This window comes from Portunus trituberculatus, chromosome 24 (genome assembly GCF_017591435.1).
Source record: "Portunus trituberculatus isolate SZX2019 chromosome 24, ASM1759143v1, whole genome shotgun sequence".
NCBI classification, from domain to species: Eukaryota; Metazoa; Arthropoda; class Malacostraca; order Decapoda; family Portunidae; genus Portunus; species Portunus trituberculatus.
Window position 1 is genome coordinate 18,907,391 of NC_059278.1, and position 14,598 is coordinate 18,921,988.

At 43.7% G+C, this 14,598-nt stretch overlaps 1 protein-coding gene across 5 annotated transcripts in view; it reads right to left on the reverse strand.

The window, feature by feature from the left end:
- The window catches only part of LOC123508399 (venom dipeptidyl peptidase 4-like), a 102,667-nt gene that overhangs the window by 49,529 nt on the left and 38,540 nt on the right, over positions 1–14,598 (reverse strand). The window contains exon 1 of one of the 5 annotated variants that reach the window (XM_045262122.1): positions 2,232–2,764. The exons of the other annotated variants lie outside the window; for them this stretch is intronic. Within the exon in view, the coding sequence (XP_045118057.1) occupies positions 2,232–2,372 (141 nt within the window). The 5' untranslated portion in view covers positions 2,373–2,764. Of the gene's footprint in view, positions 1–2,231; positions 2,765–14,598 lie in introns of those variants that run through there. 5 annotated transcript variants of the gene reach the window in all.

The window sequence follows — 14,598 nt, forward strand, 5'->3', positions numbered from 1 at the left end:
AGAATGTAGGCCTTTCTCGTTAGATAGAGGGAGGGAAGGCAGGCGAGAGGAGAGCCGGCGTCTTACCAGTCTGGCGGATAATAAAGAGATGAGTCATGGGAGTGATATACGACACAGAGACACTCACGCACTCACTAAACACTGACTCACTAAACACTGATTCACTCACACACTTCCAAGGACTCCCTAAAAATAGTCGTTCATTTAGACTCATAAGCCTTGTCTCTTTAGGTCTTAGGATAGTCAGAATAACAAGCAAGTCTATCTTTTATTCACAATGCGCAAGGAAAAATTACCCTTAAGAGTTTGTGAATAGGTGTTAGTGTTGTTTCTTAAGAGCGACAGAACGATAAGCCTTCAAGACCCGAGCTGGCGTTATGTTTCTCCTCGTACGTATGATTTTGCACTTAATGAGGCGAGTAGAGAAGGGGAGGTAAGAAACACACACACACACACACACACACACACACACACACACACACACACACACACACACACGGCAGCTCAGTGGTTAGAGCGCTGACTTCACAAGCCAGATGACCGGGGTTCAATTCCCCGGCCGGGTGGAGATATTTGGGTGTGTCTCCTTTCACGTGTAGCCCCTGTTCACCTAGCAGTGAGTAGGTACGGGATGTAAATCGAGGAGTTGTGACCTTGTTGTCCCGGTGTGTGGTGTGTGCCTGGTCTCAGGCCTATCCGAAGATCGGAAATAATGAGCTTTGAACTCGTTCCGTAGGGTAACGTCTGGCTGTCTCGTCAGAGACTGCAGCAGATCATACAGTGAAACACACACACACACACACACACACACACACACACACACACACACGTACTAGTGTTTACAAATATTATTGCATCTATTTTTACTTCAGTCCAGTTAGAAAAGGCAAAAAATGAGGAAAACAAAGGCACGAGTTTGCATTATTCACTTTCACAACTGCATATTATTACACTGACTTGCTTTGCTGGTACTTTGACATTACACTGATTATACTCTCTCTCTCTCTCTCTCTCTCTCTCTCTCTCTCTCTCTCTCTCTCTCTGCTCAATATCACGCTGCTGTATCACAATCCTACATAAAAACTGACAAATATGAGCGTGAACCCTAATAACCCGCAGCGTGAACATTAGCGAGACACCGATACACTTTTCCCATCACTCCGAGGCTGACAAAAGGAATATTAGTGATCACAACTCAAGCTTCATTATAACCACAACATTATTTCTTGGCACGAGCGGAGGAAGCAATGAGGTGAGAAATATTTAAGTTTGTCTGTCTCTGTCTCTGTCTCTCTCTCTCTCTCTCTCTCTCTCTCTCTCTCTCTCTCTCTCTCTCTCTCTCTCTCTCTCGTAACTCTGACTTCATTACCTTCATAACATCATCATTCCGTGGATGGATGAGAGGCGATGCAATGATGTGAGAGATTATTAAGGTTAGTGTCTCTCTCTCTCTCTCTCTCTCTCTCTCTCTCTCTCTCTCTCTCTCTCTCTCTTTATGCACAGCGGAAGTGCGGCCGACAGCGTTGCGGTATGCCCTTGGTGGTAGTGGTGGTGGTGGTGGTGGTGGTTGTGGTGGTGATTGGTGTTGCAGTTGTTGATGGACATGGCAAGAGTATGTGAGGTCATCGTTCTCCCACCACCACCACCACCACCACCACCACTTCCAACACCACCATCTGATGCTTCTATACTGCTACTTGCTTCCCTCTCTCCTGCTGTACTCCTCCACCTTCCCCTACTGAGTCTAGTGCTTGAGAGTTACACTGACACTCGCTTCAACCCATTGACGATTTCATTTATACCGTCTTGTCCTCCTCGCTTCGCTCCCATTACCTATTTTGCCCCTTCAGTACCTTGACGCGTTTCCATATTCATTCTGCTTACTATTTGATGATTTTTTACAGCTTCAGAAACTTATGTAGGGGATTAAAATAGCGAAGACTGTGGACATTGATCTTTTGACCTCCATAGATCTTTCTTAATATAAATAAAACGGTCAAATCGTACACAAATCTCAAGGTAAAATGTGTTCTAGTAGTGAAGGGGTTAAGAAAACTACATTGATATCATTGAGTGGCCCGCTATAAGGGTTCAAGATCAAGGCGAAGTAATGGAAGCAGTCAGGAGGACACAACGGCACCGCAGCGCCCGCCTGGCATGCCAAAGTGGCGCAGCGGGAGGCTGGGCGGCCTGATGGCGACACAAACAGAAAGACAAGGTCGAGGACTTACCACAAGAGCCTCGAGTTTTTCATTGAAGTACTCCTTGAGATTGTCGAGGGTGGAGGGAGGGTCAGGCAGGCCAGGAACCGTGCCAGACCATTTCTCCTCCAGGGACGTAGAGCCGCAGGGTAGGCCGCCGAAGACCACCATACTGGGTACTCACGCTGGGTATTGTCGTCCCAACGCCGCGTCTTCCACACATAAACACAAGCCGCCGCCGCCGCCAGGTCCTCGCCGCGTAGGCCTCTCCACTACCACCCACTTCACCACTCAACACTCCTCTCCCGTTCTCTTCTTAATAATGGTTCCTCTCCTTCAAGACCACTCGAGGCGCCGCGGTAATACTTGTAACACGCACCGCACGAGCGACTCGGCGACGCACGTCCTCCTGATATCCTCTGAAGGCACACTCAAGTCACGCTAGTGCAAACGTTACCCAGTCACGGACAAACGATCGTCACGTACCGCACTACAAGCATCGACAACACACACACACACAAACACACACGCAGACAGACACAGCCAGAGATCAGCCTGTGTGTTCTGGTCCCGTCAGTGGTGTAATCAAGCACAGCGTTCCGCCAGTAGTACAATCAACAGCAGCACAACGCAATCTGAAGCTGCCATGCCACTTCAGCTTCACGTGTCCACCTCCCCTCACCAGACCACCTTGGGCTGAGTGGTGGCGTCGTGAATTTATTTACCGTATCACAAAGCAGCGTCAGTGCATCAGTTCCTCGTTGGTGGCGCGTAACCCTTCCATAACTGATCCATCTTAACACTGCATCTTCTTTCCAGGCTTAGCGAGATGAAAGTCTTACGGTAGCGTGAAGGCGACTCTCGGCTGGACGATGCGAGGCCGTGAGTGGAAGTAGAGACTCGTGAGAAGTGGAGGGGAAAACTAGGCCCTCGTCAAACAGATGGCTCCTTCCTAGACACCACAACACCTCCCGGGCCCCCACCGCACCTCACCGCCCCCTAAGCCACCAGTACTGCATTCAAAGCCTCATAAATGTCAACACAAGCGTCGAACCTTGAATTCAAACAAAATAAGGAAGACAAACTTAGGTATGTATTCAAACGCAAAAAAACTGTCTCAACCTGATTCCTTTACGCAGTGAGCGGCGGGAGTGTGAAAACAAATGCCATTATAGTGTGCGTGCGTGTAGGGGCGTGGGCGTGGCCGTGAGGTGCGGGAGGAAGCGTGAGTGTAGTGTAGGCGTGATGGGCGCGCGGACACAACTGGTGGTTTCCTACTGATGCTCCCGCCGACAGTCACAACGAACCATGGGCGGCCGAAAGTGGGGCAAAACTTAGTAATTCATCAGAAAACCGCAAAAACGAGCACCACATGGAGGCAGCTGACACCGGGAGGCAACACGGGGAAGAAAACACACGCTGGAATACGAGAGAATCACACTTACCGACGAGACCATTAAATCTTCATCCCGGGGACCTTAATGACAACTCTGCCTTCGTTTTCATTAATGCGAAGGCTGTGGCGCTCACTAAAAACTAATGAGCGAGAGTGGGAACCGTGAATGATAAAGCGCTAAGACTCGTGCGTGGAGGGAAAGGAGAGGCACACCTGTCACAGAACACTTGAGATTCACTAGCGGGCCTTCCTTGCACCTGTCCTAATATCACCTGGCGGTAATTTGGGTTAAGGCGCAGCAGGTGAAGGCCTAAAGGGAAAGGAGGGTGGAAAGGTACGACTATTAAGGTGGTGCTGCCATTCTTCTTCTTTCCTATCTAGACCTTATGTTTTTCTCTCTTCATTCTCCCATTTCGTGTGTGTTAATCTCTCTCTCTCTCTCTCTCTCTCTCTCTCTCTCTCTCTCTCTCTCTCTCTCTCTCTCTCTCTCTCTCTCTCTCTCTATCTCTCTCTGCCGCAACACATCATCAGCTTACCTGTCTACCTACACACTAACACGCACATAGACAAACACAGACACACACACAGACACACACACAGACACACACACACACACACACACACACACACACACACACACACAGGAAGCTGATACATAAAAGCACACAATGAAGTTGAAAAAAACGGAAAAAAGGAATAAAGTAACCCAGGAAGCGGAAGGAAAAAAATAAAAAGCTACACGTAAACAAAAATTTTCTCCTTACGCAAGTTGGCAACCCCGCAGGCCACGTTTGTTTCCCATGGTGTCCCCGGGTGGGTGTTGTGCTTCCTTGTTCTTTGTTGTTGTTGTTGTTTGTTGTGATTGTTGTTGTTTTTTGGGGGGTGTTTGTGTTGTCCTGTGTTCTAATACCATGTTAAGTAGTAGTAGTAGTAGTAGTAGTAGTAGTAGTAGTAGTAGTAGTAGTAGTAGTAGTAGTAGTAGTAGTAGTAGTAGTAGTAGTAGTAGTAGCAGTAGCAGCAGTAGTAGCAGTAGCAGTAGCAGCAGTAGTAGTAGTAGTAGTAGTGGTAGTAGTAGTAGTAGTAGTAGTAGTAGTAGTAGTAGTAGTAGTAGTAGTAGTAGTAGTAGTAGTAGTAGTAGTAGTAGTAGTAGTAGTAATAATAATAATAATAATAATAATAATAATAATAATAATAATAATAATAATAATAGCAGTAATAATAATAGCAGTAATAGTAATAGTAATAATAGTAATAGTAATAGTAGTAGTAGTAGTCTACCACCTTACATTCCTTTAGAAGTCCTCATCACAGTCTTGCAAGGGACACTAAACAGCTGATTCGGTTCTCGTTCCTCCTTTGTGTTCGTGTGTGTACTGTCTGCCTCTGTGTTTGCTTTCTGAACGGCTCACAATGGCATCACTATTTCTTGTTGCCTTTATCGCGTAACCTTTGATAATTTGCTTCTCTCGGGCAGTCATGGCGCTTCCCTGTGTGAGTTTTTGTGTTCGAGAGAGAGAGAGAGAGAGAGAGAGAGAGAGAGAGAGAGAGAGAGAGAGAGAGAGATTGTTCATATTATCCAGTCTTATAATTCCGTTCTTGCTTCTCCGCTCGTCATCATTCTCGCCTCTTCAGTCTATATGTAATTCTATGTAACCGATGTATGTTCCCCTAATTAAAGTTACAACATTTGATAGTAGTAGTAGTAGTAGTAGTAGTAGTAGTAGTAGTAGTAGTAGTAGTAGTAGTAGTAGTAGTAGTAGTAGTAGTAGTAGTAGTAGTAGTAGTAGTAGTAGTAGTAACATCACAATCACACACCAAATCTTCCATTCTCTTACTGAACTTAAAAAAAAAAAAAATTCGCTATCACGTTTTTTTTTTTTCTTTCAGCTTATCATAAAGAAAGTTTGCCAAGTTTTTTTTTTCATCACTTTGTTCTTTCATCACTTTGTTTTGCTCCGTTTTCTTGGCTTGAGAGAAATTGTTACGCTGGACGTGAGAAATGAGAGAATTTTTTCAAACATATCACACGAAACTATCAGGACAAGGCGATAAGAAAACACAGGGAGAATATACTTGTCAAATTAACCTCTTCAGAACTGGGACACATTTCCTTCTTGAGTTCTGTGTGTGATTAAACGATTTTATTTACATTAGGAAGCGTCTATGGAAGTCAGAAGATTAATGGGCTTGAGTCTTCCCTGTTTTAATCCCTTTATAAGTTTCTGAAGCTGTATAAAGTCACCAAATAGTAAGCAGAATGAATATAAAAACATGTCATGGTACTGAAGAGGTTAATCGGGAACAGAACTCATTTTTACATCAATATGCCTGACTTCATAAACGTAAATTAATATGAACGTGCAGAGAATAAAAATTTCGTGGACAGAAAGGAAAGCGAGTGAGTATGAATATGATTAGCGAGAGAATATGATTAATTCACACCAAGACGAACAGCTAATTAGATTCCTGGATCGTGCTGAGAGTCGAGGTGGATGGAAAGGCAAAGCTCTCTCCGGGATGACAGAGAGGAGGAGGAAAAGAAGCAACAAGTGAACAAGTATCAAGACGGTCAAGGATTAGACGCAAGAAGTGAGCCAAAAAGATCTTCAGAATGCAGAAAGTGACACATAAATTACTTCTTCAATACTGGGACACATTTTTTACCTTGCGATTTGTGTAGAATTAGACCATTTTATCGACATTAGAAAGGGTCTATGGAAGTCAGAAAATCAGTGCCAGAATCTTTTCTATTTTTAATCCCAAAACCACTTAACCCCTTCAGTACTGGGACACATTTTATCTTGAGATTTGTGTAGAATCAGATCATTTTATCGACATTAGAAAGGGTGTATGGAGGTCAGAAGATTAATGCCACTGTCTTCTCTACTTTTAATCCCGCGCACGAGTTTCTGAAGCTGTTTAAAATCATCAAATAGTAATCAGAATGAATATGGAAACGCGTCATGGTACTGAAGGGGTTAAATGTCCTTTTTTTAGAGGTTAACAAGGAATAGAGATGGTGAAAGGGCCTTTCAATACTTCAAACACAAGACACTTCAGCCACTTCTTACAAAATAATCTGTCCATTCATAAAGATACATTTCCCGACCTTGTTCATTCACACCAATACTCGTACATTTTGTCACTTCTTGTTAACTCGAGCACCACACGCACTATAGATTCGTATTCAAAAACCCTCTGCTTTCTCACTATGACTATTTCCCAAGGCCACAGGGATGATCAGCAGAGTTTTCAAGAGTGTTTCTCCTGTTAATAATGTAGAAATCTTGTCAATCTACCTCTAGAACCGTAAAAAAAAAAACTACAAACTCGTGAAAATTTTAATAAAACTTTTTTTTTTTAAATAGTGGAGGTGAAGCGAAGAAGTGTTTGAGGATACGAGCCATAAAATCCAACCAAAAGCCATCAAGCAGAAAACAAACGGGGTATCCTTCGAGTAACACTTCCCTGCGGTATCTGGCAACTCATTAGGGAAAGTTAGTTGCCATCGACCGCAGTGTGTTCAAAAACTAATATAAGTAGTACAGTACACAACATAAGAAAGTGACTACATTAATTTCACGTGCTTAAATTATGAAGACGTAAAGGTGACAAGAAGAAGCACTAACTGGCCAAATGCTCACGGTACAGAAGATCAATAAAAGACTACAGTAGATTTATAATAGGGGACGTTATAGTAGTAGTAGTAGTAGTAGTAGTAGTAGTAGTAGTAGTAGTAGTAGTAGTAGTAGTAGTAGTAGTAGTAGTAGTAGTAGTAGTAGTAGTAGCATCACAATCACCACAACTGCTCACAACAAAACTTTAAGAACAATAATAAAAAAAATTTCCATAACAATCATCTGTGTCTTTCTCGCCACAGCTTCAGTACTACATGACCACCAACTCTCTCTCTCTCTCTCTCTCTCTCTCTCTCTCTCTCTCTGTGTGTGTGTGTGTGTGTGTGTGTGTGTGTGTGTGTGTGTGTGTGTGTGTGTGTGTGTGTGTGTGTGTGTGTGTGTGTGTGTGTGTGTGTGTGTGTTTACCCTGTTTTCTAAATAATAAACACGAGCAAAGTGGAAGCGAAAGAGAAAACATGAATAGAGAGGGTGATTTTTTAAACCCTTGTGGAGAAACTTAGTAGAGGAGGAGGAGGAGGAGGAGGAGGAGGAGGAGGAGGAGGAGGAGGAGGAGGAGGAGGAGGAGGAGGAGGAGGAGGCGTGATGACTGATTCAGCATGTTGATGGAGTCATTATTAGTCTCGTCAGCCTCGTGAGGAGAGCAATCACCGACAAACAAGTGGGAATGTGATGAAGTTGAGGGAGGAAGACGTGTAATGGAATAATGACGCATCAACTGTTGGTGTTTTATAGTGAAGCAGCAGTAATGGTGTTAATTTGGTGGTGGTGCTGCTGCTACTATCATGTCTTTCACTACTACACCAACAATACAGTAGTAGTGGTGGTGGTGGTGGTGGTGGTGGTGGTGGTAGTGGTAGTAGTAGTAGTAGTGGTAGTGGTAGTGGTGGTGGTGGTAGTAGTAGTAGTAGTAGTAGTAGTAGTAGAGTAGTAAGTAGTAGTAGTAGTAGTAGAAGTAGTAGTAGTAGTAGTAGTAGTAGAAGTAGAAGTAGTAGTAGTAGTAGTAGTAGTAGTAGTAGAAGTAGTAGTAGTAGAAGTACCTGAAGTAGCTGTACCACCACCACCACCACCACCTACCCCAACCCTTTCATGACCCAAGCCCCCACACTACATACACCTTGACACCCACACGCACACTACACAACCCCACGCCCTCCTAATGTCTCCCCACGCCCCAATCCACGTCTCTCTCCCCAAGCAAGTCCCCCCACACGCCCCCCGAACGCCCCCCGCACGCCACCCAATACACGCCGCCACGCCCAATGTGTGTTCTGCTCCACAAGGCTGCCGCGGCTCACCTTACTTCCGGCGGGGAATGGAATGACGTCCTCTTAAATTGTACAGTTCAGGTTCGGCAGAGATGGTGACCTCGGCAGGATGATGAGAACTGGTGGTGAAGGAGGCGTGTTGTTGGTGTGTTGTTGGGGGTGTTCTTGGCGTGTTGTGGGGGTGTTGTTCTCTCTCTCTCTCTCTCTCTCTCTCTCTCTCTCTCTCTCTCTCTCTCTCTCTCTGCAACTCATTTCCTTCTATTCTCTTTAAGTTTCGTGTGTTGCAGTGTTACGGTGTCATTATTTTGTTCACTTGTTTTCTTGATTACGTTTTCTTTATCATCTTTTTTTAATCAAGTTTGTGTCTAAGAGTTTTTTATATTTTGTTTTCTTCTTTCTTAATTTTTTTCTTCTTTTTAGTTTCTCTCATTTTCTTGCAAAGTTCACTCGTTATCTTATTATTTTTTTCATTTTTTTTTTTTTTTTTAGTCTTATTCTACTCGATACAATTATCATTCATTCACCTTACTTTACTGCTTCCTCTTTTATTGTACGCCATTATACATCAAATTTTCTCCTTTCGCATATCAATTTTCCTTTTCCTCCATTTTTCTTTTTTTTCCCTCTTCATTTTTTTTATTATTTCCTTCCAGTCCATTGTTCGTTTATTTTTCAAGTACACGTACGTACACACAACCTTCCGGCATTGCATTTTTATTTTCCTATTCTTCCCTTTTATCCTCCCTTCCTTCGTCCTTCGCTTCTCATTCAAATTCTTTCAAATCGCTAGGCTATGATCCTATTCAATTCTTTTCTCTCTCTTCTCTATTATTCATTTCGATTTGCTATCTCCTCACTTTCCTTTGGCCTCGCGTATCTCAAGCCTCCCTTTATTACATTTCCTTCTCTCCATCTCTCCCTCCCTTCCTTCCTCTACTCCCTACCTTCTCTCCCTCCCTTCCTTCGTCTCTGTTCCGCTGTTTATATTGTAGTGCGTGCGTCAGTCGACCTCTATACTCTCTCTCTCTCTCTCTCTCTCTCTCTCTCTTTGCTTCAGTTCTTGTATTTCTACTTTTGCTTCCTGGCTCTTTTTTTTTTTCTTTTCATAGTTTTTCTTCGATTTGTAAAAGTTTAAGTTTATGCCACATTATCTCTCTCTCTCTCTCTCTCTCTCTCTCTCTCTCTCTCTCTCTCTCTCTCTCTCTCTCCATCACACTTTCTTTAGTCTTGCCATAAATACAGTCTTATCACAAATTCAATTCAAACTTTTAACTAATATTGCAAAGAGTATGAAATTTCTACGGTGGTTATGTTTTCCAGTCTCAGTCTTTTCGGCGCGAGGCCAGAACGCTTCACACTCGGCACCATTACAAAGGAAAGCCTCAAATTAAAACATGCCCCGCCTCTGCCTTCGTTTCCTCTGCTTCCCTCACTCGCAGGAAATTAAATTAAGTCAGTAGGAAAACTCTGACCAAGATTAATTTCCCAACGCCAAGGAAACGCGACCGTGGGCTGCGACACGCCCTAATGTTCATGGCTAGGCGACACACACACACACACACACTTAATGACTTGCTTCCTCACCTCGCTTGCCGCCGCTGTTGCTGATTCTCTCTCTCTCTCTCTCTCTCTCTCTCTCTCTCTCTCTCTCTCTCCGGCATCCTAGTCTTCATCCTCCTCTCCCTTCTCGGAAAACTTAAGATCCTGTCCCATTACCATAATTAGTTCACTTTTTTTTTCCACAAGTAACTTCCCCACATTACTACACTTGCATATAAATAACCCCAGTGGAACCTCTTATCATTACCACAGATGCTGCACTTCCCCATCCTGTCCTAATCCTAATCCTCCTCCCGTGTGGCCCAATCCTGCCTGTGGGTCTTTACGAAACAGCAGTGGGAGTCCCCGAGTGTTCTCTAGCCAAGGTCGGGATTTCCTCCTTCAAAGATCTTACGTAGGAACACGCACTGCCTCACACTCCAGTCCCTCCTCCCTGAGTCCCTGTGCCCACCCTGCTGTTCCTGTTACTGGGCTCCCTCCCCGCCGCGCCGCTCACACCATTCAGAAACGCTTTGCTCTCTCACCACGACTTATTTTCCAAGGCCACAGAGATGATTAGCGGGGTTTTTAGGAGTGTTTTCCCAGTTAATAACGTATAAATCATATCAAACTGCCTCTGGACAGTAAAAACACTTTAAAAACTCGTGTTGATTTAAATACAGGCCTTTTAAATAGAGGTGGTGAAGCGTATAAATGTTTGACAATACGAACCCTAGCTACGTTATGTGACGCGAGTTTAGGTAGACTATCAAGAGGCGGCGATGACTGGCTGAGGAAATGTTGAAGGTCTGAGGAAGTGGTGGATTTGTTTCTAGTTGGTTTAATAGTGGCAGTTGCTAATTTCACACGTCCGTTCCAGAGAGAGAGAGAGAGAGAGAGAGAGAGAGAGAGAGCGTGTGCGAATAGCGGCGTCTTGTTGGTCATGAGAGGGAAAATTACGAGAAAAAAAAAGTGTCATTGAGACTTGAGACGGACGCCGAGTTATGCGAAGGAGAGGAATGTCATACCAGTGAACCGACACACACACACACACATTTCAATCTTGTATCAGAGACGTTCGTTTACCTCAAGTAACTAATCAAACATCACTCCTCTCAATCCGTGGCAGTGATGGAGAAGGAAGGAGAGAATAGTGAAAGAGGAGTGAATAGTGAGGAGTGAGGAGGCCCAGGAGGGGATAGAGAGGAGAGACGTGGGTGGCGAGCAGTGGCTTGGTGGTGGTTGGTGGTGTGGGGATTGGACACGTGCGAGGAGAGCGTGAGATGAGGACTGCAGGGGCCAAGCGGTACTAACTTATAACCGTATTCTGTATGTAACATTTCTGGCGCCGCACCTCAACTGTATTCAAAGGGCTCTAGATTAATTCACTCGTGTTTTTATTTATATTTATGGTTCCAGTGATAATTTAGCATTGGAATCTGGTTAAATATTTACATGGCCTTAGGAAAAACTGTCGTGGTAAGACTACGAGAGAAGAGTTTTGTTGAATACACACGTAACACCCACCACTTTTACTGTACGTGCTCCCACACCCACGCCCGCCTTACCAGCACCACTGTGACCACAAGCTTCTCACTTTGCAAGCTCAGGAACACCACACACGAATCCTTCTAGTGACATATTACTAGAATTTCTCACCTACCAAAGTCTACTCACACTCTTCTCACTTTGAATGCTTGAGAGAACCAAAGGGAATCTCGGGAGTACCTGTAGCTTATGCCAGGAAATCCCCACCTGCCAAGCCTCCTCGCGTCTTCCCAGTAGCAGGAGGAATGGGTAAAACCACACAACCCCTCAATGCCACCAACCCACGCTGCTATTGGCCATGACGGGAGTAGAATAGACGAACACCTGTTTACCAAATGCCCTTCTGGAACCCAATGACCAAGAATACGATTGTTAAACGGCTTATTAATCGGATTTCTTCCCGAAGGACAAAGAACTGTGTTGTCAAACGGATTACTAATCGGATTTCTTCTCTTCCACTTCAAATCGATAAGGAAAAGTCACGTTTATGAGTAGATACATAAAGCGGTATTGATTTGATCTCTTAACATGTTAATGGCAATATTACTTGCTATTTTGGGGTCAGTATGCTTGACTTTACTGAACGAAAATAGAAACTATAAGAACTTCAAGATTTCAACATTTCGACCATTCCTTTGGTTGTTGTCAATCTTTCAAATCCATCAACTTAACTCGAACAAATGTATCAAATCTGAGCCGTGAAAGCAGTTTGAGTGAATACATCGACATCTTTGAATTACCATAGAGACAAAACACATGATAAGCCAGAAGCAATAAACATCTACTCTATCCTGTGTTTTCCTCACCACTGCAATCCACTCACAGCGATATCTTTCACCAAATGGATCGTTTAATGCTCCTCTACTCCAAATCTTTGCCTTCAAGGACGTGTTCCCGATAAGGAGCAAAAAACCTACAGTGTGGTTTTAGCAACTTGACCCACTGCTCGCCGGATAGTGAGACAGCAGCTTCCCGGGCAATGATAATTTCCCTCCATGACTTGCACACGCGTGGCAGGCCTTGTGCTGAGCGGGGAACGTGTTTAAGTCACTCCTGAAGACAATCCGACCACAGAAAACGCGGAAGGCACACAGCGGTACCAGCACGTCTCGTTTAAAACCTGTCCTGTCGAGCAGTAAACACATGAAATCGTCTTAATTCTTCATCAGCCTAGAGCCCTAGACTAACAGACTACTACTACAACTACTATTACTACTACTATTACTACTACTACTGCTACGATTACTACTACTACTAATACCACTACTACTACTACTACTACTACTATTACTACTACTACAACTACTACTACTACTTTTACTACGGTGACAATTCTCTCGTCTCCATCAGAAGTAACTCGGTGTCTTGCCTTGCGCAACTCAAAGCTCTCATCCACCACCCCTGCATCAAAGCGGCACAGAGACGCTTGCCTAACCCACCGCGGCGCCGAGAGGTGTGACTGAGGTGCGGCAAGGAGGAAAACAAGGCCGAAGACAAAAAGAAACCAGACTACTAAAAGATTAATAGGAGCAGACAAAGCACAAACAAGCTTAATAGTGATTCCGTTACGTCATCCACATACCACAACACATGCTTCGTTTCTTTTGCTTTTTCTTTTTTACGTCCAGACACCCCGTCATAAACAGAGCCTGGCCTTTGATGGTACGGCAAGGCAGCAGCACTCGACCAGACGCAAAAACAAGTGACTAACGCGAACTTTTGGTTGACTTTGCTGGGTGAAGTTGCTCTTTAGCGATTCCACTCTCTTCCGATACACTTCTGCGCTGCTTCATCACTGCATTCAAAAGATTATATATAGTTAAAGTTACACGGGTTTTTGAAGGTGATTATATGGTTCTAGTGATAGACTGACAATACTACGGGTTTTTAAAGATGTTTATATGGTTCTAGTGACAGACTGACAGTATTACTAGAATATTGCCACGTAAAACACTTAAAAAATAAAAGCAGGTATATATGTGGCCATAAAAAAAGCAGCAGTTAAAGTTACACGGGGTTTTCAACATGTTTCTATGGTTTTAGTGACAATTTAACAACATTGGTAGACTATTAACGCGAAAAACACTCTTTAAAAACCAGGTTATCATATATGTGGCCTCTGAAAACAGTGGTAGTGAGAGAGCAGTTTCTTAATAGAGTCTATAAGGTAAGTCCCGCGTTACGTTCAAGGTGACGCAGAATGGCCGACCGCCACACGCCTCCAGGAAGGGAATCCCGTTCTCTTCCCGCTGTCCCCCTGCAGAGGCAACGACATTGAGGAGCGATTGTCTGCTAACCTCCCCTCCCTCCCTCCCTCTTCCTCCTCCAGCCCCAGTCTTCCTTACACTGCCTCCCCACACATACACAAGGCAACAAACATTCAATAGGGAAGTAATGAGCGGACACACAGACACACAGACACTAAATAGTACAGAAAATAAGACCTTTTTAAAGTAAAGTGTGCATGATTCGGGTAATTTAAGGAAAACGGGTTAAGTGTGTGAGTGACTTGATTTAATTGAAAGTGAAAAGGAGAGAGTGAGATAAAAGTGAGAGATGTAAGAGTTGGAGAAATGGAGGGAAGAATAAGCAACCATGACTAGAAGATAATGATATGGAGGCTGAAGAACAAGAGAAATGTGATAAGATGAGAGAAAGGGAGAATAAGACGAGGGAGAAGATAAATATAAAGACATATAAAGAAAAAAAGATAAAACAAAGAAGTTAAAGAGGATGCAAATAAGAAGACAGTGGAAAGGATACAAACAAAGCAGCATTGAAGAAAGTGAAGATAAACAGTGAGAGAAGACAAAAATTAAAAAAGAAAAAAAGAGGAAAAATAAAAGAACGAAGGAAAGATTGAAGAATTAAAAGAAGATAGGAATAAACAAGACAGGAGAATTAAAAGAACGGAAAGGAAAAATAAAGACAGATAAATAAGGAGAAAAGAGAAATATGGACTGGTGAGTATGGAGGAGGAGGAGGAGGAGGAGGAGGAGGTATATTAGTGA